Here is a 23,491-nt window from a genome sequence, read left to right as displayed (position 1 = left end):
AACAGAGCATATCCAAGTCCAAGCATACCTAAGAGAGCAGAGGAGGGGAGAGGAAGAGGTAACAGTAGGCCCCAGGCAACAGTGTGCTACGCCCGCAACTCCCAGCGGATACCCATGCCGCGAATCCAGGTGCCACAGGCCCACCGCCCTCTCTCTTTCCCTCTCATTCTGAATCTCGCTCCTCAGATAGATCGCGGCGGAAGGTGTAGGCACGCGCAGCTGCTGCTCTTTCCCCGCGCGTGCAACTCTCCTGTGCTGCCCCTCTTTTCCCGCGCGCGGCATCCACCAAGCGCAAAACCGACGCCAAATCAGCCTAGGCGACTCATCCGGACGTCATACCTATGAAATTCCTGGCGACTGCGACATCAGGATTCGATTTCCGCGTGGACGACGAGGCGACGCCTAAGCAACTACTTAAAAACCATAGTGCTTAGGTACATGGTGCATAGATTGGCCAGACCCTGACTCACTTATAGAAATCGTTCACACCTCTATTTATTTTTGTATACTAAAAAATATTGTTCATGTAATCATATAACCAAATCTCTCAGATTTTATATTACTATCACAATGTATGTGTGTGAGTAAAGGCTCTTCACTCTCTATTTTATATTTGATATCCATTTGATGTCTGCTCTAAACTTGTGTGTGGTGCTCTTTACTAATCCAATAAGCTATGGTTAAAGGGCATGCTATATAATATAAACAATTGCCATATGTGTTTGATATTTAGTAAAAGAATTAATATAAGTTGTTCGTCATATCAAGCATTTCAAATGAAAAGTTGTAGGTAGCCTTAAATATTGGATAGTAACTTATTTTGTGCTATTTGTCCATATTGCCACTTTTTTATTGAAAGGATAAGTAAATAGTTTTTATTTTTGGTTAGGACAAGCACCCACTTCTGTAATCTCGTTGCAATATAGCTTTGCTGCTATAGAAAATAAGAAACAATACAACCATAAAAGTCCATGACAAATCAACTGTTGTTGTTTTATTTACGAATCATTTTTGCAAGTAGAAGTTGTTCTTTAAAGCAATGTCAAAGATAATGACTTCAAACACTCGTAAGTGAGTGAATTGAGTATTCTCGTGGAGTTGTGGTGGAACTGCTTGTCCAGATTTGAGTCCTCGATTTGATATGAATGTTTCATTTTTTCTATTTATTTAAGAAATTAATTGATACTATTTTTTAATGGTTGACGATGTGTGAGATGATACGAGACGTATGTGGTGAGTTCTTCAATCTCATAATCTGCTGCCTCATTCTTTTAAGGTGCTGCAGAGGTAGAATTGCATATGTACATGCGTATACATGACCGTCTGTGTCTCTATTGTATTTTCATATTTGAAAAGAAAAATACCCGTACGTGTGGTTATGCCGCATTCTTTGGTTTTTAGGCGGCGGACGACAAATCCTTTTATGACAACTGAGGACATCTCACGGCGAAAAATATCTTCAGAGAAGTACACAACAGCTGCTGAAGTGCTGAACCAGCCTTATCATGTCCAACCTCCAACGCCGCACCGCGTAGGATTGTCATGTTCCTTCAGTGAACACCGGGGCGCCACGGCAAACATCTCCGCCGGTTGCGCCACGCGAGCGGTCTCGCCTGGCTCGATAGCTTTGCGCTGCTCCAGAATCATCTCCGGCCTCTCCGCACTCCACAGCAATGGCGGAAACTCCTCTGCATCACTCCACGGATCCGTTCACAGACGGCGAGCACAGCGGGCACGACCCTGCCGTGCCCTCGTCGGACATCTCAACGTGCGGTCCGGACGACGGCATCCCCGTCGTCGATTTCGACGTCCTCGTCAACGGCGCGGCCGATCGACGGGCGCAGGCGATCCGGGACCTCGGCCGGGCATGCGAGGACTGGGGCTTCTTCATGGTATGTCTGGAACTCTGGCGACGCACGCTGTGTTCTTCCTGCTACGTACAAGACTCTCGTCTCAATCCGCTAATGGCTGTGACATGAAGGTGATCAACCATGGGGTGCCAGAGGAGCTCAAAGAGGCAGCAATGGAGACATGCAGGGAGCTGTTCAGCTTACCGGAAGAGGAGAAGGCGGAGTACTTGGAGGCCAGGCCCATGGATCCTATACGAATCGGGACGGGCTTCTTCTCTGTCGCGGACGGCGTCAGGTACTGGAGGGACTACCTGAAGATGTTCGCGCACCCTGAGCTCCATTGCCCTGCAAAGCCACCAAAATTAAGGTACTGGCACAAGTGCCAATCAGTTCATCGCGCTGTTTCTAGCTTTCTGCTTTCACAGCAGCTGCTGGTGCAACGATCGCGTGGTTGTCAGGGACGTTGCTGCAGAGTACTCGGCGAAGACGAGAGGCCTGCTGCTGGTGCTCGCCAAGGCAATCTCCGAGAGCTTGGGCCTCGACGGCGGTCGAATTCCGGAGGCCACGGACCTCGAGTCGTGCTTCCAGATTCTCGTCGCCAACCATTACCCGCCGTACACCGGTCCGGGCGGCGCGGGCCTGGGGCTGCCCGCGCACTCCGACCACGGCTTCCTCACCCTGCTCTTCCAGAACGGCGTCGACGGGCTCCAGGTCGAGCGCGACGGGCGGTGGCGCCTCGCCAAGCCCCTCCCTGGCGCGTTCTTCGTCATCGCCGGCGACCAGCTGGAGGTAAGAAGAACACGAGCTCCTGTCCTTTCACGGCTATGAACACGCCGGCACGTCATGCCATGTACGTGTGCGACTGCGCCTGCAGATCGTGAGCAACGGGAGATACAGGGGCGCGCTCCACCGCGCGGTGGTCGGTGGCGAGCGCGCGAGGATGTCCGTGGTGAGCATGATCTCGCCGTGCCTGGACGCCGTGGTCGAGCCGATCCCGGAGCTGGTACCCGACGGCCGGGGCCTCGAGTTCCGGGGCGTCAGGTACCGGGACTACATGGAGCATCAGCAGAGCAACAAGCTCGACGGGAAAGGAGCGCTGGACTTCGCCAGGGTGCAGCGTGACATCGCAGCCTGAGAACTGAGGTCGAACGGAACTGCTCAGCTAAAGCGATGATGGGCCGTCCTACTTGAGATAGATTAACGGGCCTTCCTCTTGTTCCTAGTAGTAGTCGTCCCGCCTCTGTTGGCAGCCCATAGTTAAGCTTTTGGGGGCATGGCCGCATGGGGAGGCACACAGGCCACAGCCACACAACCTATTTCCCCCTATGGTCTTTATTTCCCTGCAATTAGCTTTTTAATTAGAAGCAAACCAAATTTAGGCCATGTCTAATCGTTTTCCATGTTCTTAGATGCATGCTGGTGCTTAGTGTTTGCTACAAACCTAGTTTAATTGTTGGTTGCATTTACTTGGAACTTCACTGCTATCTGTTTAGTCTTTCCAGCGCATCAGGTTAACTCCCTGATGAAAACTTATCTTGTAACTAGTCATTCTGTTTTGCCTAATGGATTAACGAATTAGCCAATATCACAAAACAAAAAAGAGAATAGGGGATGTCATGGTAATGATTGCTGTGCAAGTTTTGCTTACAGTGCCCTCGGCACTTGGATTTTTAAACCTCAGTGCAAACTGCATTCTACAAGGCTAAAAGAATCTAATATGATCATTCTTTGGCTCTGATGTCTTGCTGGCAGTCCTGATAGATGAAACTGGCTGTCAGCCTCCAAATGTAGTTGAAGGTTGGAGCTCATAGCCGTATAGTATACGCAAACATACCCATTGTTCCTTCAATCCTTCCACATTTTTGTCCACAACTGATGATCCTTTTGTTGAGCTCCAGTGTTCGCCGCGCGGCAAGAAACCGCGGCTTCATTTTGAGCTGGCCCATACTCGCATTCGTGTGCTGGCTTTCTTTGCCTGCAAAGGCAACAGATAACAAAAACAATTACTGTAATAGCGACTTCAAATCTCCAAGGAATAAATTATTTTAATAACTTTCGATAATAAGGAGAAAGAAGATGAGATACCTCTTCATCCCAATCGCATCTGGCAGTGAGATAGGCCAGTACCAGCGTCTGAACGGCGGTTCCGCCAATCAACCCGGACCAGATTCCCTGCAATTTTAGCCGTAGATCGTCAATCTCAGTTGAAACTTTGCTCGATCCAAGACTAATCTTGCACAAGTTCATCGTGCAGCCTCCAGTCTGCCGTGCAAATTTGGAGCATTACCCCAACTCCGAAACGCAGCGGCCAACCGAGTACGACACCGAGGGGCACGCCGACCAAGTAGTAGCTCCCGATGTTCACGTAGGCTACCAACGCTTGCCATCCTGAACCGACAGCCACCCCTGCAGCAACAATTCCAACGCAGAGCCCAGGTTAGCGTCACTCATGTTTGGCCATGGCGCCGCATAGAACGATGCCAACTGGTAGTTCAGGGTCGACCAGCGACTTGCCTGAGAGAACGGGCTGCACGCTGTTGAGGAGGACGGTGAAGGCGAGCAGCACGGACAGGCTGTGCACGGCGGCGAGCACGACCTCGCTGGACGTGAAGAGGAGCGCGAACTGGTCGCCGAAGTAGAGGATCACGCACCAGAAGAAGAGGCCGATCAGCACGGAGGTCGTGATTGAGACGACGATGGCGAAGCGCGCGCCCTTGCCACTCCCGGCGCCGAGCTCGTTCGCAACCCGCACGCTGCCATTTGCAGGAAGCTGCTGGTTAGCGCCGACTGATCAGCTGATTTCTCTGCTGAGACGTGTGAGTTCAGAACTTCAGACACGTACCCTGTTGCAGCCAGGAAGCCTAATGGGATCATCATCTCCCATCCGTTAATCGTCAGGCTGCATGCACCATGCAGTTGGAAGAAGAACCAAACCAATCTTTCCAGTTAGATTACATGGATACTAATTTGGACCGAAATGGAAAATTGAAGTGCCAGTTACCATATGGAGAGCGCGTCGACAGCGATTTCAGCGTTCTTCAGGTACCCTGTTAGCAATATCAACACTCTGTAGTACCAGTTCTCCAAGCTGCAGAGATAAACAATTCGTTAATGGCACGGATTCGGAATAAAACAATCAAATGTTCCTGTCAAACGGATGTACCAGAGCATCACTCCGGAGGCCGAAGAGAGCTTGACGAACTCCCAGAAGTCGGCGAACGCCTCCGTCGAGAACCCCTTCCACGACAGCGGGCACCCGCCGCCGACGACGTACAAGAACTGGCCCAGCACGACGAGCCACCACGACAGGTCCGCGGCGACGACCGCCCCGACGATCCCGAGCTGGAAGCGCCGCACGAGCAGGTAGGTCGCGGCGGCGTGGACGGCAAGCGTGACGCCCGCGGTGACCGCGGTCACCCAGTTCTTGAGCTGGCTCTGCAGGAACCGGGTGAGCGGGACCAGCATCGCCACGGCGAAGTGCTGCGGGATCAGCCAGACGCTTATCTTGCCGGCGAGGCGCGCCAGCTCGGGGGACTGCCCGATCAGCAGCAGCAGGTCCTCCATGAGGATGTAGGTCGGCGTCAGCGCCACGGCGAAGAGGAGCAGCGCAATCCAGGACCGCTGCAGGTACACGCCCAGCATGTGGTACTTCTTGGCGCCGAACGCTTGCCCGCACAGCGTCTCCAGTGCGCTCGCCATGCCAAGCTGCACCGAATCAATCACAAAGACCAGGAATTTTTACTGCTATGATCTATTTGAGTGAAAGTTCATTATAGTGGGATCGATCGCGCACAGTTTGCGACATTACTAACAGTGTACAGAAATGCTCTAGCACAAATCTTATTGATCAAAAGAGTAATTGTTTCAAGACTCGTATCAACAAGACTTTCTTTTAGTTTTACCCATCATTTAATTGGACTTTTTTCATATAGATTAATTTTACAGAAATGTATTAGATATGCAGCCCGCGTTACACATGTACTGAAGATAAGACATTATTTTTTTAATCTTTGCTTACTGTTGTATTTTACATGGAATCTTGGTATAGTCATAATCGGAGGGTAGTTCCTACCTCTTTGCAAATGCTAAAACATTTATCCTTTTATTCGTTAAGCACTCAATTGATATAATTATATTTCAAAATGAGTTGACTTTATATTAAAAAATTAAACATATATGTATTAGAATAAATAATTTGTGCTTGGCAAGTAATTTATTCGAATTTCTAAGTCTCCTAAAAATAACAGGATATTCATGTAGTATAAGTCAATCACTAGAATTATACAAAAAAAGGTACCATATTTCAAAATTGAATATGTTTGTTAAGTAGTTTATTTGAGTTTCTTAGTCTCCTAAATTATACCTCAAATCACAAAAAAAAATGTTACATATTTCAAATTAGATGTGGTTTTGAAATTGCTATCTATCTGCCATATCATATCTGGCCAAAAAAAATATTAGACTTGTATGTTCCAGTACAAATAAGAAAAAACTATTTCAGACAGAAACTAAATATTCTCGAAAATCACGTGGAGAGTGTACCATGAGAACTAGGAGACACATGTTTAATCTATACCGTTGGATTCCAATCGAAGGATTAGAAAAGTGGATGGTTGCTTGGGCATAAAAAAAAATCATGAGTGGCAAATACGCATTCCGTCTTTCACTGAAGCAATCTAGACAAACATAATTTCAGAAAGGACTATGAATCCATGTCGTATGCCATGACGAAATGGCAGCTAGACCAGTTGCACATGGTGAGACGGCGACCACATTGTACGTGCAGCTAGCTGCCGCTAGCCTGCTGCGGACATACTCTGCAGGTGTATTAGTAGTAGCAGCCAAGGCGCCACGAGACAAGCAATCAGACAGCGTCGTCAGCACACAGCGACACACACGCACGTGAGTAACAACCAAAAACTTTTGATGGGCGTGACAGCGATCGATCGATCCCTGACACGAGACGCGCCACGCGTGCAGTCAACCGCGCGGGGCCACGACACAGCAGCACTTCATTTCTAATCCCACCTAGAAAAACGACGAGACGCACGCGCCGTCTGACTAATTTTGGCACGACCACCGTACGCCATCCCGAGATTGGATTCGTTTTCCTTTCTGAACGGAAGCACGTAAAGTTGTTTAATTTATGGCTTGCTGTCTACCGTAGGCAGCAATCATCCGCATAAAATAGAGCACCGGAGGCGGCCAATATTGATCGAGAGATCCAATCTCTTACGATCCAGGTTCCATGCACGTCAGCACATCTCAAAAAACTTACTTCCTCCGTCCTAAAATATAAGATATTTTAGTTTATTCTCTAAGTTTGATCAACTTTATAGAAAATAGTAATAATATTTTGAATGCCAAATAAGAATAAATAGATACATTTTAAGATATATTTTTATAACTTACTTTTTTGATATCTTAGATGTTAATATTCTTCTCTATTAATTTGATCAAACTTAGACTATTTTAGCTTAGCATAAATTAAAATGCCTTACATTTTAGAATGGAGAGAGGAGACTTCCACTGAAAGGTACTGGTCGACACTCGACAGAGAGATTAGCTCTTGACGCTAGTAGGAAAACTAAACTTAAACAAAGTAATCGTGGGCTGATTTATTACCTATAACTTTCGATGGGGCCAGTCAAAGAATTAATAAAAACGGCTCTTCCTTATCATGAACGCCGACCGAGTACGCTGAATTCCTGTCCATAGATTCAAATGTCGATTGCTGATGCATCCAAAAGTTAACAGAAAATAAAACCCAACTACCACCGCCATCATGCGCCAAAGAGAAAAGGACGAACTGCGGCCGAGCGTCAGCGACCAAATTGATTGATATTCTATTTGAGAACAGGTTGCTTTGTTTAATTTTCTATTCTTTTTTAACCGTGACTACTTGCCCGAGTGTGAGGTTTGGTGCGAATGGGTAAGCATAGAATCATCTAGGGGCAATAATCAATCCTAACCCAGAGACCACTGCCAAGTAGTATTCCATGCCACATCATATCATGCATGTATGTACACACCACTCTAAAAACTATTGTTCCCATAATATGCCACATCTATCAATAGCCTAATCAATTATTTCCCTCTCTTACCCTCCAATGATCCTTTTGTGTTATTCAGTTGCGTGTAGTCTCCTTAACGATTCCTTGTATGAAACTTGATTTCTTCCTCTTTCCTTCCTCTCTCGCTCGTTTAGTATAAGGCAACATCATTTGAGAGTTCTAAGTACCACTGCAACTAATGCCATGGACATCATTCTACTTAAGAGTATTGGAACTGTGCTAAGACACTCCGATGTCTAATGAGTGTGCATGGCAAAGTTCTTTGAGCGCGCTGCTGGCGCAAAATTAAATGAAGCAGCCGCCGGCGTACCAGGAACCCGAAGTTGAAGCCGGCGACGACGGTGGCGGCGATGGAGAAGGCGGCGAGCTCGAGGTCGCCGAGGTGGCCGATGAAGGCCTGCGTGACGACGTTGATCCCGTACAGCGCGATCCGCTGGAAGATGGCCGGCCCCACGATGCGCCACAGCCTCTTCGACTCCGCCCACCACTCCGCCGCCGCCCCGTCGCCGCGCGGCTGCAGCAGCGGCGCCCCCGCCGGCGGCGCCTCCATCACACACCACGATACGAACGCTCCCCACGCACGGCCGGGTTGGTTGCCAGTGGCGTCCGCGTGTGTGCGAACTGCGACTGGTTCCGAACTCCCGCTAGATGTATGTGTGTGTGTCTCTATATCTATATATCTATATATATATAAATAAAAATATAAAGGGTTGGAGACGAGCACGGGCACGGCATCGGCGCGTAGCGTGCATCGGCGAGCGAAAAAGCCATACAATCACTCCCTTTGGGGCTATCTGCAGCCTGCATGAGAACCAAATATTAATTGGCAAAATCATCAGCATGCTTGTTTAAGGCTTTGACGAAGAGTGATTGCTTCGGATCTTAATTAGGGGAAAATAAAACGACTTAAAGGAGGACAGTATGAAACGGAGTCGTCATGGATGACCTATTGACCTAGGCGGATCTCCCTTTAATCAACAAAAGTCTAAAAAACTTGCCCTCTTATTTTTTTTACAAAAAATAAATAACACTTTTTGTGAAGAAATAAATAACATTTTGGACCTTGAAATAACCTCTGACTTCATGTGTTCTGAATCCCAGCTATTGACCGTGTGGCAGGCACGGTGAGCAAACCCTCAGACATGAATCCCAGCCATTGAAATTTACGGCTCTAAACGGCTTCAGCTCCGTAGGGATTTATAGTCGTTTGTATTTTTTTAACCTTCTTTCTTATAATAAAAATTACGGAAAATCTCTTGCCGTTCCTTTAAATAAAAAGCTGTTGAAAATGTATGACCGGTTGAAGTTTAAAATTTTTCTCTACATCTGAACCAAACAAAAACCACACGTTTCATAGATAGAGCATCGGCTTACGGTCCAAATGTTGCTTGTTGCCTTCAAATAATGCATAAAACTTTATCCGCCCCAGCTCCTAACTTTGTATGTACTTGTCCATCGGCTTAGCAACACAAGTTGGCACATATACTCATCAAACTATTTTGTGCCAGTAGATAACACTTGGGGAGCGGGACGCTTACCGTCACGGGCTCTTATTATGAGCCAACTCGCATGTCTTACCCCTGTTTGTTCTTATTTTACCGTAATGGGTGAGGCGGCAGGGATGGGTATTTTTGTAGTAGTGTTTCATGGGGATATATCAAGTTAGGCATGCTGTCTCTCTAGGTCAATTTGGGTAAGATTTAATTTAAATAGTTTGTAAAAAAGTTGTTTGATGTTTTTCTAACACCAGGCTACATTATATATAATTTTCTAACATGTTCAAATATTCAAATGATATTATCATATTTAAAACAAATAAATGCTTATCGACTACAGTATACGGTACTATCACAATCCAATGCTAATGAAATAAATTGAAACCGTTGATTATCTAATTTAGCCTAGCTTATTTCATATTCTATACCGTTTTCCTAATATACTTTCTGCACGAAAAAATTGCTATTCTGTGTCTTAATTAATACCGAAACATACTTTTCCCATTTCTTTAAAAAAACACTTTGCACATTTTCATTTCTAGCACCAGTAACCGACTTAGTTTGGTCTGCCTACAAACATATAGGCACTAAACGTTTTGTTCTGTTGTAACCAGGGGCGAAGCTACGTTATCTATCCCTGGTGCACATGCACCACGGTGAAAAAAAAAAGAATTTCTTAGTAGTTGACTGAAGTTTACCATGTAAATTAAATTAGTTTTCTTCCTTGCGATGGAGAGTGCACCAGGGCCAGTTCGATCCTAGCTTCGCCATTGGTTGTAACTGTCCATGTACTTAACTATATTATCTCGCGTTTAGCATTCAAGCTCCTGTAACACAGGCATTCAAACAGTGAGCATAATCAGAATTCAGAAACACATGAGCGCCGACATTGATCCATTGAGTAAGAGGACCACACCACAATATTCATGCTGTGCCAGAATTGCAGGGACAAAGAAAGATGGCGAATGACCTGTGCTAGATTCGCTCAATAATGGCAGACAGTATTTGCACACTGTAACAGTGGTGCAGTATAATCCATGTTACAAATCTGCAAAAGGATCACAAATATAATTATGTGTGAGGTCCTCTTTGGGAGGTGCCGTATATACTATTTTCAGAAACTGGTCGCCAGCCGCCAAATGTAGTTGATGAACGCTGGAGCTCGTAGCTGTATCTGTACAAACATAGTAACATTGTTTCTTCAGAATTGTCTCATTATACTCAACTCTTATTTTCAGGGGAGCTGCTTATCTTTGTTTGTTTTTTTTACCGGGAGTTATCTTGGTGATTGCTGAGCTCCAGGGTTCCCTATGTCTGGGTAACAAACTGCACCGGTACTGATCGAGGAGCTTTACTTTGAGTCGGCCCATTTCTGCATTCTCATACTGGCTATCCTCGCCTGCAAAGAAACAACACAAGCAACGAATTGATCTACAAGGAACACAAATGGTAGAAATGCACTTCCAAGACCAGGGGAAAAAACTATGGAAGCAAAGAACATAGAGGCCCACCTCTTCATCCCAGTCACACTTGATGGTAAGGTAGGCCAGGATCATTGTTTGGACGGCGGTTCCGCCAATCATCCCCGACCAGATTCCCTGAAATTCAGTCGTAGACTATCAAGAACAGCCCAAACTTTTGCCGTGTACTTTGCAAAAGCACGTAGACTATCAAGAACAGCCCAAATTTTTGCCGTGCTGTGCAAAAAGTTGATGCCGCGATGGATGCTACTGATCCATGCATAGGCTGTTGTTAATTAATCATCTAGCTATGCAGTGCTTGTAGCATTACCCCGACTCCGAAATGCAGCGGCCAACCGAGCAAGATACCCAAGGGGATTCCGATCAGGTAGTAGGTCCCGACGTTCACGTAGGCGACCAACGCTTGCCATCCTGAACCGACGGCCACCCCTGCAACAGCAACAGTGAAGATGCACGGCCTACATGTGTCAGCTTGTCGCGCGTGGAAAAGGTCAGGTCATGTCATGTCAGGCTCGTCGGCAGCTTAGCTTGCCTGAGAGGACGGGCTGCACGCTGTTGAGGAGGATGGTGAAAGCGAGCAGCACGGAGAGGTCGTGCACGGCGGCAAGCACGACCTCGCTGGACGTGAAGAGGAGCGCGATCTGGTCGTTGAAGTAGAGGATCAGGCACCAGAAGAAGAGGGCGATCACCACGGACGTCGTGATAGAGACGATGATGGCAAAGCGCGCGCCTTTGCCGCTCCCGGCGCCGAGCTCGTTCGCCACTCGCACCCTGCCGTCAGCGGAAAATCGCTGCCGGTTAGTGTGCTGAGAAAGAAAATGAGTGGAATTTCAGCAGAATTTCACTTGGTCATACACCGATCGTGTACGTACCCTGTTGCTGCTAAGAAGCCGAACGGAATCATCAGCTCCCATCCGTTGATCGTCTGACTGCATTTGGATCAAGAACAATACGCGTTAAGCTTAGATTTAGAAAACTGATTTGGATTTAAATGGCATGGCGTAGTCATGTTCTGCGTGCTCAGCACCATTTACCATATGGAAAGTGCATCCACAGCAATTTCAGCGTTCTTCAGGTACCCTGTCAGCAACACCAGCAATCTGTAGTACCAGTTCTCTAAGCTGCCAGTTAGCAAATTTGATCATTATGATGTTAATGGCATGAGTAGTGTGGAACAAAAACAACAACAAAAAATGTTCCCAGCTGTCAAATGATGGGAAGTACCAGAGCATCACTCCGGAGGCCGAGGAGAGCTTGATGAACTCCCAGAAGTCGGCGAACGCCTCCATCGAGAAGCCCTTCCACGACAGCGGGCACCCCCCGCCGACGACGTAGATGAACTGCCCCAGCACGACGAGCCACCACGACATGTCGGCGGCGGCGACGGCCCCGACGATCCCGAGCTGGAGGTGCTGCACGAGCACGTAGGTGACGGCGACGTGGAGGGCGAGCGCGGCGCCCGCGGTGGCTGCGGTGACCCAGTTCTTGAGCTGGCTCTGCAGGAACCGCGTGAGCGGGAGCAGCATCGCCATGGCGAAGTGCTGCGGGAGCAGCCACACGCTCATCTGCCCCGCCAGGCGCGACAGCTCCGGCGACTGCCCGATCAGCAGCAGCAGGTCCTCCATGAAGATGTAGGTCGGCGTCAGCGCGGCGGCGAAGATGAGCAGCACGATCCAGGAGCGCTGCAGGTACACGCCCAGCATGTGGTGCTTCTTGGCCCCGAACGCCTGCCCGCACAGCGTCTCCAGCGCGCTCGCCATGCCCAGCTACACCGTCAGATTAATGTGTAACCATTATTACCGTGATCATGCCATCATGCACATGTTTTCTACTTGTTAAAAAAAATACACCGGCCCGTGGGGTTAAGACCGAATAACACCCTCGGTTTTTATCAAGAAGAAGCAACCTTCCCCGGCCTAAAAAATATTCCGGCTTTGCGGGCGAGCGAATTTTTCTAAAAAACAAATCGCAAATTTATTCCACGAGGATTCAAACCCGGATGCTCTACTACTAGACTAGGGCCTTGTTTAGATTTCAAGTTTTTTGCAACAGTGCTACTGTAGCACTTTCGTTTGTATTTGACAAATTTTATCTAATCATGGACTAATTAGGCTCAAAAGATTCGTCTCGTGATGTACAATTAAACTGTGTAATTAGTTATTTTTTTTACATACATTTACTGCTCCATGCATGTGTCCTAAAATTGATGTGATGGAGAGAGAGTGTAAAAGTTGGAATTTGGAGGTGATCTAAGCAGGGTCTGGAGATCCTTTCACGCATGTTTTTACTTGTCGACTACGTAGCCAGATGCCGTACAACTCCTACGCATGTCGTGAGCCATGACGAAAAATGGCAGAATGATTGAAGACGGCGCCACGGTGACCGGCGACCACATTGCACTTGTATGGCGTCTGCGAGCCGAGCTGCTCGCGTAGGCGGTGACCGGTGACCCTAGATTTGTCCCTGTGTCCACTAGCAGACAGCTCAACGGCGTCGCCGCGTCGGCAGCGGCCAAGGCACATGGAGACAAGACACCATGCATGCACATGGAGTACGAACAAAAACTTCTGCCGGCGACAACGATCGATCGGCCCCGCATCGACGCATTTGACCCCGTAAACGCGCGCATCTAACTAGAGCACGAGTCCCCAACCCTGACCTCGGTCGAGATGGCAGCACGCGTGGATCATCTGGTGATTGGCTCTTATTTGGCCATTCACGAGCGATCTGTATTAGATTGGATTCAGTTCCTGATCAGCAGAGGCTCACAAAACCGGAATGGTTACTATCTCCTTGCTGTCGTCTACCTTCGACATCAAACTGTCCACATAAAATGGGGTTCCGGCGACCCGATCTCAGCAGGAGCCCATGGACGAGACCTTTCTGAAACAAGTGGTGAAAGGTACCGGGAGACACAGAGCAGAGATTGGCGGGTGATACTGCGACAGCGACACGCAGCGAAGCTCCTACTCTTAATAATCAAGTTGGTGTTCCTGTATTTTTTTTCAACAGCCGCAGCCAATCAAAAGCGGCTTGCTCTAATCAAGTAATCATAAACGAGCAGGCCGGACATCCCAGTCCATAAATCTAATCGAATTCAACTATCGCATCGCATCGCTGTTCATTCATGAGGCCTAATTAATCCTAACCAGCTACAACATGGTCCCTGGGGTCAGCTCAATTATAGAATTTTTCTATGAGGCGTAATCCTGTTTGCAGGTAGACTAAACATTGCGAAGTACAGTTTGAGCAATATTCAGAGTAGTCATTTGCTGCAAACTTCCAAACCAAATGCATCCGGAACCGGAAGCTGGCCAGTCGATTGAGCATTTTCAGATTTCTAAGCATGAAGGTTTCGATCAGGGCGTTCGGTTCTGACTTCTGAGCCGCAGATAGAACACTCCTGTGTACTTGGATGGAGATTGCTCGGCGGATTTGGGATCTACGTACCTACTCTCTCAAGCGCAAAGCACAAGCTAGTTCCTTCCAGGCCTTAGCGGCAGCACGCAGGTCACGCGAAGGGTAGCGACGAGCAAGCTCCTTCACGGGACCTGCCTGCCCCTGCCTCCAGGAACAAACGTAGAGCAGAGGGGAACGGCATGCTGCCATGCATGCGTGCGGTGCGTGAGATTAGAACGGCATGAGCAGGCAGGCAATGATGAGTGTGTGTGTGGGTGGGTGCACCGTACCAGGAATCCGAAGTTGAAGCCGGCGACGACGGTGGCGGCGATGGAGAAGGCGGCGAGCTCGAGGTCGCCGAGGTGGCCGATGAAGGCCTGCGTGACGACGTTGATCCCGAATAGCGCGATCCGCTGGAAGATGGCCGGCGCCACGATGCGCCACAGCTTCTTCGACTCCACCCACCACTCCGCCGCCGCCCGCCTCGCGCGCCCGGCCTTGGTGTCGGCCGCCTCGCCGCGCGGCTGCAGCAGCGGCGCCCGCGCCCCCTCCTCCTCCATGGCACAGCGCGCGACGCGTACCTCCTGCCACGTACCACGCGCGAGCCTGCGGGCCGAGCGGCTGGTTCAGCTGCGAGCGACACTGCTGCTGGCCGCTCCGGTCCTCCCCGGCTCTGCTGTATATAGTGTGTGTGTAGAGAGGGTCGGAGGTGGACCCCCCCGTCCGGGGATGTGTTCCGCGAGAAAGCGAGGTCCAGGACTTTTCCGGGGGGATGGGTGTTGGTGACGCGATCGGCATCGTTGGCGACGACGAGAAACGTCAGCGGCCGCGGGGGCTGGGGTTGCCACTTGCCAGCAGATTGAGGAGCTAGCGCCCGGCCAGCCAGCTCTCCCCGGGTGGCATGGAAGTGCCCCGGGCAATTTGGACTCCGGCCAGGCCGAGCTGGACAACGCACCAAACGAGCTACGGCCTACTGATGAGTGGTGACACTGTGCGCCGATCATCATTAACACCGGTGTGCCCCGCTCCTAGACAGAGAGAGACTCGGAATGAATGCGCGCGCGCCCCGCCGCCATCCTCGTAGCGGCCCCCCATGGCCATAGCCGTGGACGCACCCTACAGCGACCACCTACTACTACTGGAGGATTTCTCCGGCGAGCCAGCGACCGGCTTCCCAGCGGCGGCCAGCGAACGATCGCTGTCCGAGCTCCGAGAGACCCTCCGGCGGTCGGCGCCCGGCGACACGATACCATGCCAATGGCCGTCTTCTCCGACGAGGACCCCGGGCAAGCTCGATCCGGCTCGCTCTGCACTGCCCGTCGGAACGTGCCGCCGTGTCGCGCACGCGTGCGTCAGAGGTGACGCACGGCGCTGGAGTGATAATGCAAAAGGGCTCGCCCGACCGCGATGCGCAGAGCGACGGCGACGGCGACGGCGACGACGAGCTGCCGGTGGTGATCGCGTGCGGCGCGTGTATCCGACACGACCGCGATTCCCAGCCAGCTTGGAATCGGAAATATCCCGCTCTCATTTAATATTCCGCCGCCCTCGTCCGGGGGCTGGGGGGCCTCTCAAGCGACGTGCCGATGGACGGCTGTTTGGTTCAGCCTTCTCAATAGAAAGTAGAAACTGAATCCGTTTTCTACCGCTGTTTTTTTACAGTATAAATTTGAAAGCAGATTATACTTTACTTTTACAATTTTCTGAATTTGTGAGAATAACATACCTACTATTGGTCACATATATACCCTTCAATTCTTTTTATATATAAGAAAATAAAAATTTTCATATATAGGAAAATAAAAATAGAAAAGAATATAAAAAAGTTAACTCCAAATATTTTCATATATATATATAAATAAAAATTTAAAGGAAAAATAAATTTGGTCATAAAAAAATATTGTATACTGTCAAATTGCATAAAGATAATATATACCTTTTCCACAGTCGACAACTCACGACAGTTTTAACCAAACGACTTCTAACTTTTTCACAGCAGGTATCTCACAGCAGTTTTTTCACAGCAGACATCTGACGGCAGCTTTTTCACAAATCACGGCTGAACCAAAAGCATCCGGAGTGTCACTAGCGGTAGCGGGTCCGCCCAGTGGCGGAGCTAGGGTTTCTCGCTAGGGTGGTCCATGGTCTAAATTTTTTTTTACCGCTACAAATTTAACATGTCCATGCACATATAAATTACAAACACATTAAGAAAAATAGAACGCTTAGATTTCATAATAGATGAGTATAACTTTGTTTAACATATAATGAAAATATTACATACCCCATAATAGTTGAAGAACAAAAATATCACTTCTTCTTCTTGTTTGGCCTACACCTTTTAATAGCCATGAAAGTGTTGATAATTTCTTCTTCACTCAACTTTAAGAAGATATCCCGCTCAATAAAAGTCATTAGACAATGATCCAGAAGGCTATCACCCATCTTATTTCTCAACTTATTCTTGATAAAGGTCATTGCAGAAAATATTCTTTCAACACTTGCGGTAGCCACGGGTAGAAGCAATACTAACTTGATAAGTAAATAGACCCAATGATAAACTTTATCTCTCTTTGTTTCAACAAGTTTTACTGACAGGTCAACAAGATTGTTTATGCTTTTGAACAACTCATCTTTTCTCATGTCATCAATAAAGGTTTCAAGTTGCAAATCGAGTCTTAGCAAGTCAGAGCTTGAAAATTCATTAGGGTAAAATTCAGCAAGTCTATGTACCTTGTTTGCATCAAAAGAAGCGAAGGAATCTGCTGGATTCAAAGCAGCCATACAAGTAAGCAACTCCATATTTACCTCATCAAATCGACTATCAAGCTCTTGACTAATTTTATCTATGACTCCAATATAAACTTCCCTTCTAAAATGATCGTCATTTGTTTGGTCTGGAGCAAAACGTGCTGATCTTCCATATGGCACATAATTATGTTCCATTTCGGGAACTTGAATACCATATTTGTTACAAAATATTGTAACCCTTTGAAGAAATGAAACCCAACCATCAGACCTCATTTGTTGAATTTTACTCTTTGCCAAATGGACAAGTGATATTGCATTAAGAATATCTTGGTCTTTCCTTTGCAAACACTCAGACAATTCATTTGTGTGTCCAAGAATGTCAAGCATCAAATGAGCATTGAAAATGAAATCAAATGACTCAAGCACTCCAACCATATTATGTATTTTTGGCCAGTCACCCCTTGCAGAAGTATCACGTCCTAGAACTATGAGCACATCACGAATTATGGGATACATAGCAATCAAGTTGACTACAGTTTTATAATGAGAACCCCATCGGGTTTCACCAGGTCTAGGCAGCCCCATCTCTTGATTTAACCCACTTCCAGATTCTAGTATGCCACACTGAAGTGCTTTCATGACATTGTCATATTGGTGATCTCGAATCATTCGGTGAAGCTTACAAGAACTGCCAACAATATTTAGCAAGAGGGATACTCGATCAAAAAACCACACACAATCATCATTGTCTTTAGCAACAGCAACAAGAACCAATTGGAGTTGATGTGCAAAACAGTGAACATAATAAGCAGAGGGTGATTCTTTCATGATCAATATTTTCAAACCTTTAATCTCTCCTTTCATGTTACTAGCCCCATCATAGCCTTGCCCACGGATTTGAGTCATAGTCAAACCATTATTAACTAGTAATGACTGAATTGCTTCCTTAAGTGATGAAGAAGTAGTATCATCTACATGAAACCGATCAGCGCTTCATCAGTTGGGCTTCGGCAATTCGGCCTTTGCAGAGAATTGATACTGGGCTTCTGGGCCAAAACTCAGGGTGGTCCTTGGCCCACAAGGACCACCCTGTAGCTCCGCCCCTGGGTCCGCCGCCGTCCACGGGAAAATTGCTGCGCGCAGCGGCTCAGGAGCGGATTTTGAGTGGCGCGTCACGCCGCTCGAGAAGTATTGCGACGGCTCTCAAGGATTCCGGTGCCAATTTCCGTGTGGCTACCGTGCTTGGCCGGCGGGAATTTGAGTGCCAAAGAAATACACCGGCTTCAAAATTTCCAATTCCCTTCTTCTTGGGAGAGCAATAGTATCTTACAGGCTTTGGCACTTTGCGACGAACTGTTCAAAACTTCCATGTCCGGTCCGCCGCAGCCTAGAACTGGTGGTCGCACAAAACGCACGGCCCATTTAAACTTCAGCCCACATACATTCGGGCCCACGACTCTGTATTGGGGCTAGTAAAAGAAGGCACTCGCAAATTTGCCGCTGTTTTCTTTTTTTTTCAAAAATGTTGCTCCAAGGGCTATATATCTTTACGGCCCGAAACGGCGCCTGGTTGCAAACCACGAGGAAGCTTGACACGAAAGGGCCCTTTTTTCCCACCACGGGAAATACCTTCATTTCATTACTGGAAATAGCCAAATTATAAAGTTGCAGAGGTCTCTTTCTTTCTCCTGGGCCGTGGCCGTTGCGCGGCCCAGGACCGCAAAACCGCACGAGAAACCTCGCGTAGCTTCGCCGCGCGACACGACACGACACGCCGCCGACCCGCGTCGGTTGCGCTTGCGCCCCTACACCACCAAACCACACGCCCCCCACTCCCCCCACTCCGGCTCCTCCCCACAAAAGCCTCGTCCTTTGCGTCATCTCGACGCCACATCTCTCCGCGCCCCCCACCCGCCGAGCCGCCGACGCGCGATGCTCGGGAGCCGCAGGCGGCGCTGGAACGCGAGCTAGGAGTAGGCAGCCTCCGAAGTCCGATCCCCCCCGCCCGCACGCGCGCCATGGAGCAGGCGCAGCGGAAGCGCAAGGGCGCGCCCCCGGCGTGCTCCGCCGCCAGGTCCCTCCAAGATTTGGCCTCCCGCAAGCGCGCCTGCCGCGGGTCCGACCCGCAGCGGTCCCCCCGCGCCGACGCCCGCGGAGGGCCCCCCGCCGTGGTGATGACGGCCCCCGCGGCGAGCGGCGCGTCGGCGTCGGCGGGGTTCCTCCCGGGCCGCGGGCTCAAGCGGAAGGTGGGCTGCATCGACTCCGCCACGCGGATCGGGCGGCGGAAGCGGCTGGAGAGCGAGTACGACCTCGGCGAGGAGATCGGGCACGGCAAGTTCGGGTCCGTCCGCGTCTGCCGCGCCAAGGCCGGGGCCCCCCGGGGCGAGAAGGAGTTCGCGTGCAAGGCGCTGCCCAAGAACGCCGGGGACACGGCGCACCGCGAGGTGGAGATCATGCAGCACCTCTCCGGCCACCCGGGCGTCGTCACGCTCACGGCCGTCTTCGAGGACGCCGACGCCTTCTACCTCGTCATGGAGCTCTGCCGCGGCGGCCGCCTCCTCGACGAGGTGGCCAGGGAGGGGAGGCTCTCCGAGCGCCGCGCCGCCAGTGTGATCAGGGAGCTCATGGCCGTGCTCAAGTACTGCCACGAGATGGGTGTCGTGCACAGGGATATTAAACCGGATAATGTTCTGCTCACCAAGGCAGGGAGGTTGAAACTCGCAGATTTTGGACTGGCGGTGCGAGTCGCAGATGGTAAGTGCCTACAAAGATTGCCACCTAAGTTTGATGTGAAGGTTAACATGCATCATCTATGTGAGGTGACTACTTGATATGTTTCTGTTCTGACAATGTAGTTCCTTTAAAATACTGTCATATCAAAATGCTGTTCTGATGATCAACGAGAATTGCTGTAGAGTAATATGAGCATTCAAATAGAATTTGCACCTTTTGGTTTTAGTGCATTGTGCTTTAGAGAGAAGAGAGTTGTAGTTATAATCGATGGGAGGCATAATGCATTGAGCGGTGAAAATTTCATCACATCAAGTTCTTAAGGTGTTCTAATCATAAGTACTGTCATTATGTTGGAAAAATTGCATTTGGGAAGAAGGATTTATTTGGATTGCCCATACGTACGACTAGGTTTATTGCAGGGTTCTGGCTTCGCGGAAAACCCTTTTGTAATCCAATCTCTAGCATGTTAAAACATTTTATTGGATTCGAAATGTGCAAGCTGTGTTTTCTATCACGACTTGGTATCTGGTGTTCATTGACTGTGTCATTTTGTTTTCTTAGGTCTGTCAAGAGTCGAAGGTGCTATTTGTAGTCGCAGTCGAGTTGTTGTCATCTGAAGCTAATTGTTATTCCCATGGAGTGTGGATGTGTGTGTTCACAGCTTCAATAGAATGACAACGTGATGGTCAGGTAGTCAGGTCATGTTTACTGCAAAATCTGTCATGTGGTTTTGAGAAGTTTTAAGGCATTTGCATGAGCTACATATAGCAGCCTCTATGGACCAATGATCATTTTAAAGCTAGAAATGTCTAATATTTTATTGTCAAATAAGAGCATTTTCCTTGTGTATGTGACCAGACTAACACTATTGTGTCCTTTCCATTGCTTGCAATGCACTTCAAGTTTATTCGTATCATTATTCTTACTTCTATTATGTCGAAAGTCGCAACATAAGTCTGTTATATGGTATCTGGTAATAATCATTTCTGTTTCTAAAACATTCTGATAAAGGTATGGTGGCACAGATTTGGCTGAGAGACAATCCAGCACAAAATTGACCTTTTGACTTACGTTGTACATTAGTAAATCTGCCAGTTGGAATTGTGTACTTTTTGTATGCTAGGAGTGATATGCCTTATCTGTCATGTTGATGCCTATTTTTATCTTTTTTTAATATATGCAAGCTTTTAGCATTCTCACAAAACTGATGTTCCCTGACTGAAAAAGAATAAATGGTACCTTGGTCAGAAATTAGATGGCACTCTTTAACTTATCTGAAGGCAGGTTGGGTTCTAATAATATGTTTCTCAACTGTGAGCAGGTCAGAAATTGACTGGTGTTGCTGGGAGCCCTGCATACATGGCACCTGAGGTTCTACTAGGACATTACTCGCAAGAAGTAGATATATGGGCGGCAGGGGTGGTTCTGCATGTGCTGCTGGTGGGCACTCTTCCATTTCAAGGCAACTCTGTCGAAGCTATCTTTGAAGCTATAAAGACAGTCGAGCTTGATTTTCACAGCGAGCAGTGGGCATCCGTATCACTTCTCGCCCGTGACCTCATCAGCAAAATGCTTAATCGAGATGCCTCTTCACGGTTAGCTGCTGCTGATGTTCTCCGTAAGTTGAAACACCATCTCTTTGTTCCTTGCATCTCTTGCTCCTTGTGATGCTGTCCTGATCCTGGTTTTCCCATGCCTTTAAACACAGGGCACCCCTGGATATTATTCTACGACAAATACCCATTGAAGGCAGAATTTTCAAACCTCTGGAGCGCTAATAAGGCTGCAACGGCCATGATTGACCGTGAAAGAGTTTGGTCTTGCTGCGAGTCTTCATCTTCAGAATCCTCAAGTGACAACTCTGAAGAGCAGGATGAATGCGGTATAGTTGACGCGCTGACGACAGCAATAACACAGGTAAGGATATCGGAGCCCAAGAGGAGCCGGCTCTGCAGCCCAGCCCCCGTGCCGCTCCCACCGAGCCGGAACGCTCTTCAAACCTGAATAGAATCCGTGCGCGTCATTCTGACATGACCCTACCTAGCCCCCAATGCACATACAGCCTCTGATACAGTAGATGTAAAATTGTTCACCGTGATTGATCCTTTGCAATTGATGTAATTTCTAGCTCTGTAAATATAGCAACTGGTGTCATCTCTGCCTCGATGGCGCGATAATTGATCCGATTTAGTTGCATTTCTTGTGCGAGCATTGTTCTATCATACTGCGGTGCCTTTTATTAGGGCAACGAATACTGTTTTTTTGTTGGCTGACGGTCGTTTCCATTTGTGGACGTACATCTGAATGAGTTTCCGAAAGCAAGAGAGCCCGCCGGGTCTGCAGCGCGCTTGGGCCTTTTTCGTCTGCGGCAAGATTGATTGGTTGCTCAGCGGCGGGCCGGCTGCCAGCGAGTGAAATGGAAGGGAAGGTGGGCCGGGCCGTTTTTGCGTACAACCTATATAGATGGGCTGGGCTGTGGTTTGTGCTTCTGCTCAGGAAGAAAAAAGCAAAGTGCAGCAGGCCGCGCGCAATGAGTATGAGACCCGGGCCACCAGCCCGGCCGTTCTCCCCCTACCTGCCACCGGCGTCGGATCAATGTGCTTCGCTTTCTTTCGCTAGGGTTTCTGGTCCGATTTGATCGTGGGGAAAGAGGGCCAAAGGCAAAGCCAAGCTGCGCGGCGAGGCGCCGTACTGCTCTGCTCGCTTTTTGGAACCGATGGATTGGATGTCGGATTGGATTAGACCGGACGGAAAGCGCCGCTCCCCTCTCGTGTTGTCTTGGTCAGGCCGCGTGTTTTCACCGGCGCAATCGATCGGGCCCGTCCCTCCCGTCCCCCGGCCAATCCATCACCGGCCAGCCGGCATGATGGGCGGCGGGGAAAAGGGCGCGCGTGATGTGGCGAGACAGCGAGGTTCCGTACGGTTTTACTAGGGCTAACATGTTTGCTCCCGCCTGGAACATTTCCACGGTGTAGCTTCTGGCCTACCCGGCCGGCAGAGAAACGCCGCGAGTCCGCGAGGGGGGGGGGGGGGGGGGGGGGTGGGCGCGGCCGGCCGAGCATGCCATGTCGCGCACTAGCTAGCTGCTCGCTCGTGCCGGCCCTCTCGTTGGCGCCTAGCCGGCCGGTTCCTTTTTGCGAGGGCATGGTTGCCGGAGCGGAGGCACGGGCCGGCCCGTTCGGGGATGAGAGGAACACGCACCTGCGCTGGGTGCTGGGTGGGGATGGGGTGGCAGGTGACGAGTGCGCCGAGCCGGCCAAGGCGTGTGCATGCGGGCTAGCGAGCCGCGGGTACCGGGTAATCATCAGCCCCACGAAGGCGGAAGCCCCCGACGGGACATGGACATGTCGCCCTCCCTCCTCCCCATGCACACTGCGATCCTGCAGCTTGCATGCCTCGGCGCATCCCCACCCTACTACCCCAGGCGTGGCCACAGCCTACCTTCCTAGCTCATCAGCATTCTCCTTGCTTCCCCTTCAGTCCCTGCGGCTGCGTGCAGCTAGCTGCCGTGCCGCGCCGCGCCTCGCGCACGTACGCCCCGCTGTTCACTGGTCGTCGAGCCGGTCTCCCGCGGTCCACGCACGGCCGGCCGCTAGCTCGCATAGGCGGCGGCCACATGGACATGGCTCGCTGGGACGCTGACTGCTGGAGGACGGAGGAGCATCCCGACGCTGCCGGCTGCCGGCCTGCCGCCGTGGGGGAGCACG

At 49.5% G+C, this 23,491-nt stretch overlaps 4 protein-coding genes across 9 annotated transcripts; 2 read left to right on the top strand and 2 right to left on the bottom strand.

The window, feature by feature from the left end:
- The first annotated feature begins 1,519 nt into the window (after positions 1-1,519).
- Positions 1,520-3,328, top strand: LOC112896456 (flavanone 3-dioxygenase 2-like). The gene is made up of 4 exons (XM_025964430.1): positions 1,520-1,892; positions 1,982-2,217; positions 2,309-2,639; positions 2,725-3,328. The coding sequence occupies exons 1-4, from the start codon at positions 1,674-1,676 to the stop codon at positions 2,983-2,985; spliced, it is 1,047 nt and encodes a 348-aa protein (XP_025820215.1). The 5' UTR covers positions 1,520-1,673; the 3' UTR covers positions 2,986-3,328.
- A 122-nt stretch (positions 3,329-3,450) lies between these two features.
- LOC112896454 (protein DETOXIFICATION 27-like) lies at positions 3,451-10,247 on the bottom strand. 6 transcript variants are annotated; one of them, XM_025964423.1, is made up of 9 exons: positions 10,119-10,247; positions 8,235-8,725; positions 5,014-5,555; positions 4,852-4,938; positions 4,693-4,749; positions 4,365-4,603; positions 4,138-4,256; positions 3,936-4,022; positions 3,451-3,825 (listed from the first exon to the last, which is right to left on the bottom strand). In XM_025964423.1, the coding sequence occupies exons 2-9, from the start codon at positions 8,472-8,474 to the stop codon at positions 3,778-3,780; spliced, it is 1,419 nt and encodes a 472-aa protein (XP_025820208.1). In that variant the 5' UTR covers positions 8,475-8,725; positions 10,119-10,247; the 3' UTR covers positions 3,451-3,777. The 6 variants fall into 6 exon arrangements, with proteins under 6 accessions (XP_025820208.1, XP_025820211.1, XP_025820212.1 ...); XM_025964426.1 differs by lacking the exon at positions 10,119-10,247 and adding an exon at positions 7,476-7,558 and having other exon boundaries at positions 7,955-8,377; XM_025964427.1 differs by lacking the exon at positions 10,119-10,247 and adding an exon at positions 7,476-7,558 and having other exon boundaries at positions 8,235-8,371.
- A 130-nt stretch (positions 10,248-10,377) lies between these two features.
- On the bottom strand, positions 10,378-14,966 carry LOC112896453 (protein DETOXIFICATION 27-like). Its single transcript, XM_025964422.1, has 9 exons — positions 14,591-14,966; positions 12,126-12,667; positions 11,936-12,022; positions 11,774-11,830; positions 11,434-11,672; positions 11,212-11,330; positions 10,932-11,018; positions 10,691-10,819; positions 10,378-10,594 (listed from the first exon to the last, which is right to left on the bottom strand). The coding sequence occupies exons 1-8, from the start codon at positions 14,858-14,860 to the stop codon at positions 10,772-10,774; spliced, it is 1,449 nt and encodes a 482-aa protein (XP_025820207.1). The 5' UTR covers positions 14,861-14,966; the 3' UTR covers positions 10,378-10,594; positions 10,691-10,771.
- A 3,910-nt stretch (positions 14,967-18,876) lies between these two features.
- LOC112898598 (serine/threonine-protein kinase PEPKR2-like) lies at positions 18,877-21,980 on the top strand. The gene is made up of 3 exons (XM_025966950.1): positions 18,877-19,805; positions 21,106-21,402; positions 21,493-21,980. The coding sequence occupies exons 1-3, from the start codon at positions 19,070-19,072 to the stop codon at positions 21,786-21,788; spliced, it is 1,329 nt and encodes a 442-aa protein (XP_025822735.1). The 5' UTR covers positions 18,877-19,069; the 3' UTR covers positions 21,789-21,980.
- The last annotated feature ends 1,511 nt before the right edge of the window (positions 21,981-23,491 follow it).

This window comes from Panicum hallii, chromosome 6 (genome assembly GCF_002211085.1).
Source record: "Panicum hallii strain FIL2 chromosome 6, PHallii_v3.1, whole genome shotgun sequence".
NCBI classification, from domain to species: Eukaryota; Viridiplantae; Streptophyta; class Magnoliopsida; order Poales; family Poaceae; genus Panicum; species Panicum hallii.
Note: the sequence above shows the minus strand (reverse complement) of the source record. Positions and strands in the feature narration are given on the sequence as shown.

Excerpts from the sequence above, each read along its gene's own strand:
- LOC112896453 (XM_025964422.1), bottom strand. The coding sequence starts at position 14,860 with ATGGAGGAGGAGGGGGCGCGGGCGCCGCTGCTGCAGCCGCGCGGCGAG. Across the intron at positions 11,331-11,433 it reads CGTGCAGCCCGTCCTCTCAG|GGGTGGCCGTCGGTTCAGGA; the intron begins GCAAGCTAAGCT and ends TTGCTGTTGCAG. Across the intron at positions 10,820-10,931 it reads AGTGTGACTGGGATGAAGAG|GCGAGGATAGCCAGTATGAG; the intron begins GTGGGCCTCTAT and ends GTTTCTTTGCAG.
- LOC112898598 (XM_025966950.1), top strand. The coding sequence starts at position 19,070 with ATGGAGCAGGCGCAGCGGAAGCGCAAGGGCGCGCCCCCGGCGTGCTCC. Across the intron at positions 19,806-21,105 it reads GGCGGTGCGAGTCGCAGATG|GTCAGAAATTGACTGGTGTT; the intron begins GTAAGTGCCTAC and ends AACTGTGAGCAG. Across the intron at positions 21,403-21,492 it reads AGCTGCTGCTGATGTTCTCC|GGCACCCCTGGATATTATTC; the intron begins GTAAGTTGAAAC and ends CTTTAAACACAG.
- LOC112896456 (XM_025964430.1), top strand. The coding sequence starts at position 1,674 with ATGGCGGAAACTCCTCTGCATCACTCCACGGATCCGTTCACAGACGGC. Across the intron at positions 1,893-1,981 it reads AGGACTGGGGCTTCTTCATG|GTGATCAACCATGGGGTGCC; the intron begins GTATGTCTGGAA and ends TGTGACATGAAG. Across the intron at positions 2,218-2,308 it reads GCAAAGCCACCAAAATTAAG|GGACGTTGCTGCAGAGTACT; the intron begins GTACTGGCACAA and ends CGTGGTTGTCAG.
- LOC112896454 (XM_025964423.1), bottom strand. The coding sequence starts at position 8,474 with ATGGAGGCGCCGCCGGCGGGGGCGCCGCTGCTGCAGCCGCGCGGCGAC. Across the intron at positions 4,750-4,851 it reads GTCGACGCGCTCTCCATATG|CCTGACGATTAACGGATGGG; the intron begins GTAACTGGCACT and ends TGGTGCATGCAG. Across the intron at positions 4,023-4,137 it reads CGCTGCGTTTCGGAGTTGGG|GGAATCTGGTCCGGGTTGAT; the intron begins GTAATGCTCCAA and ends CTAAAATTGCAG.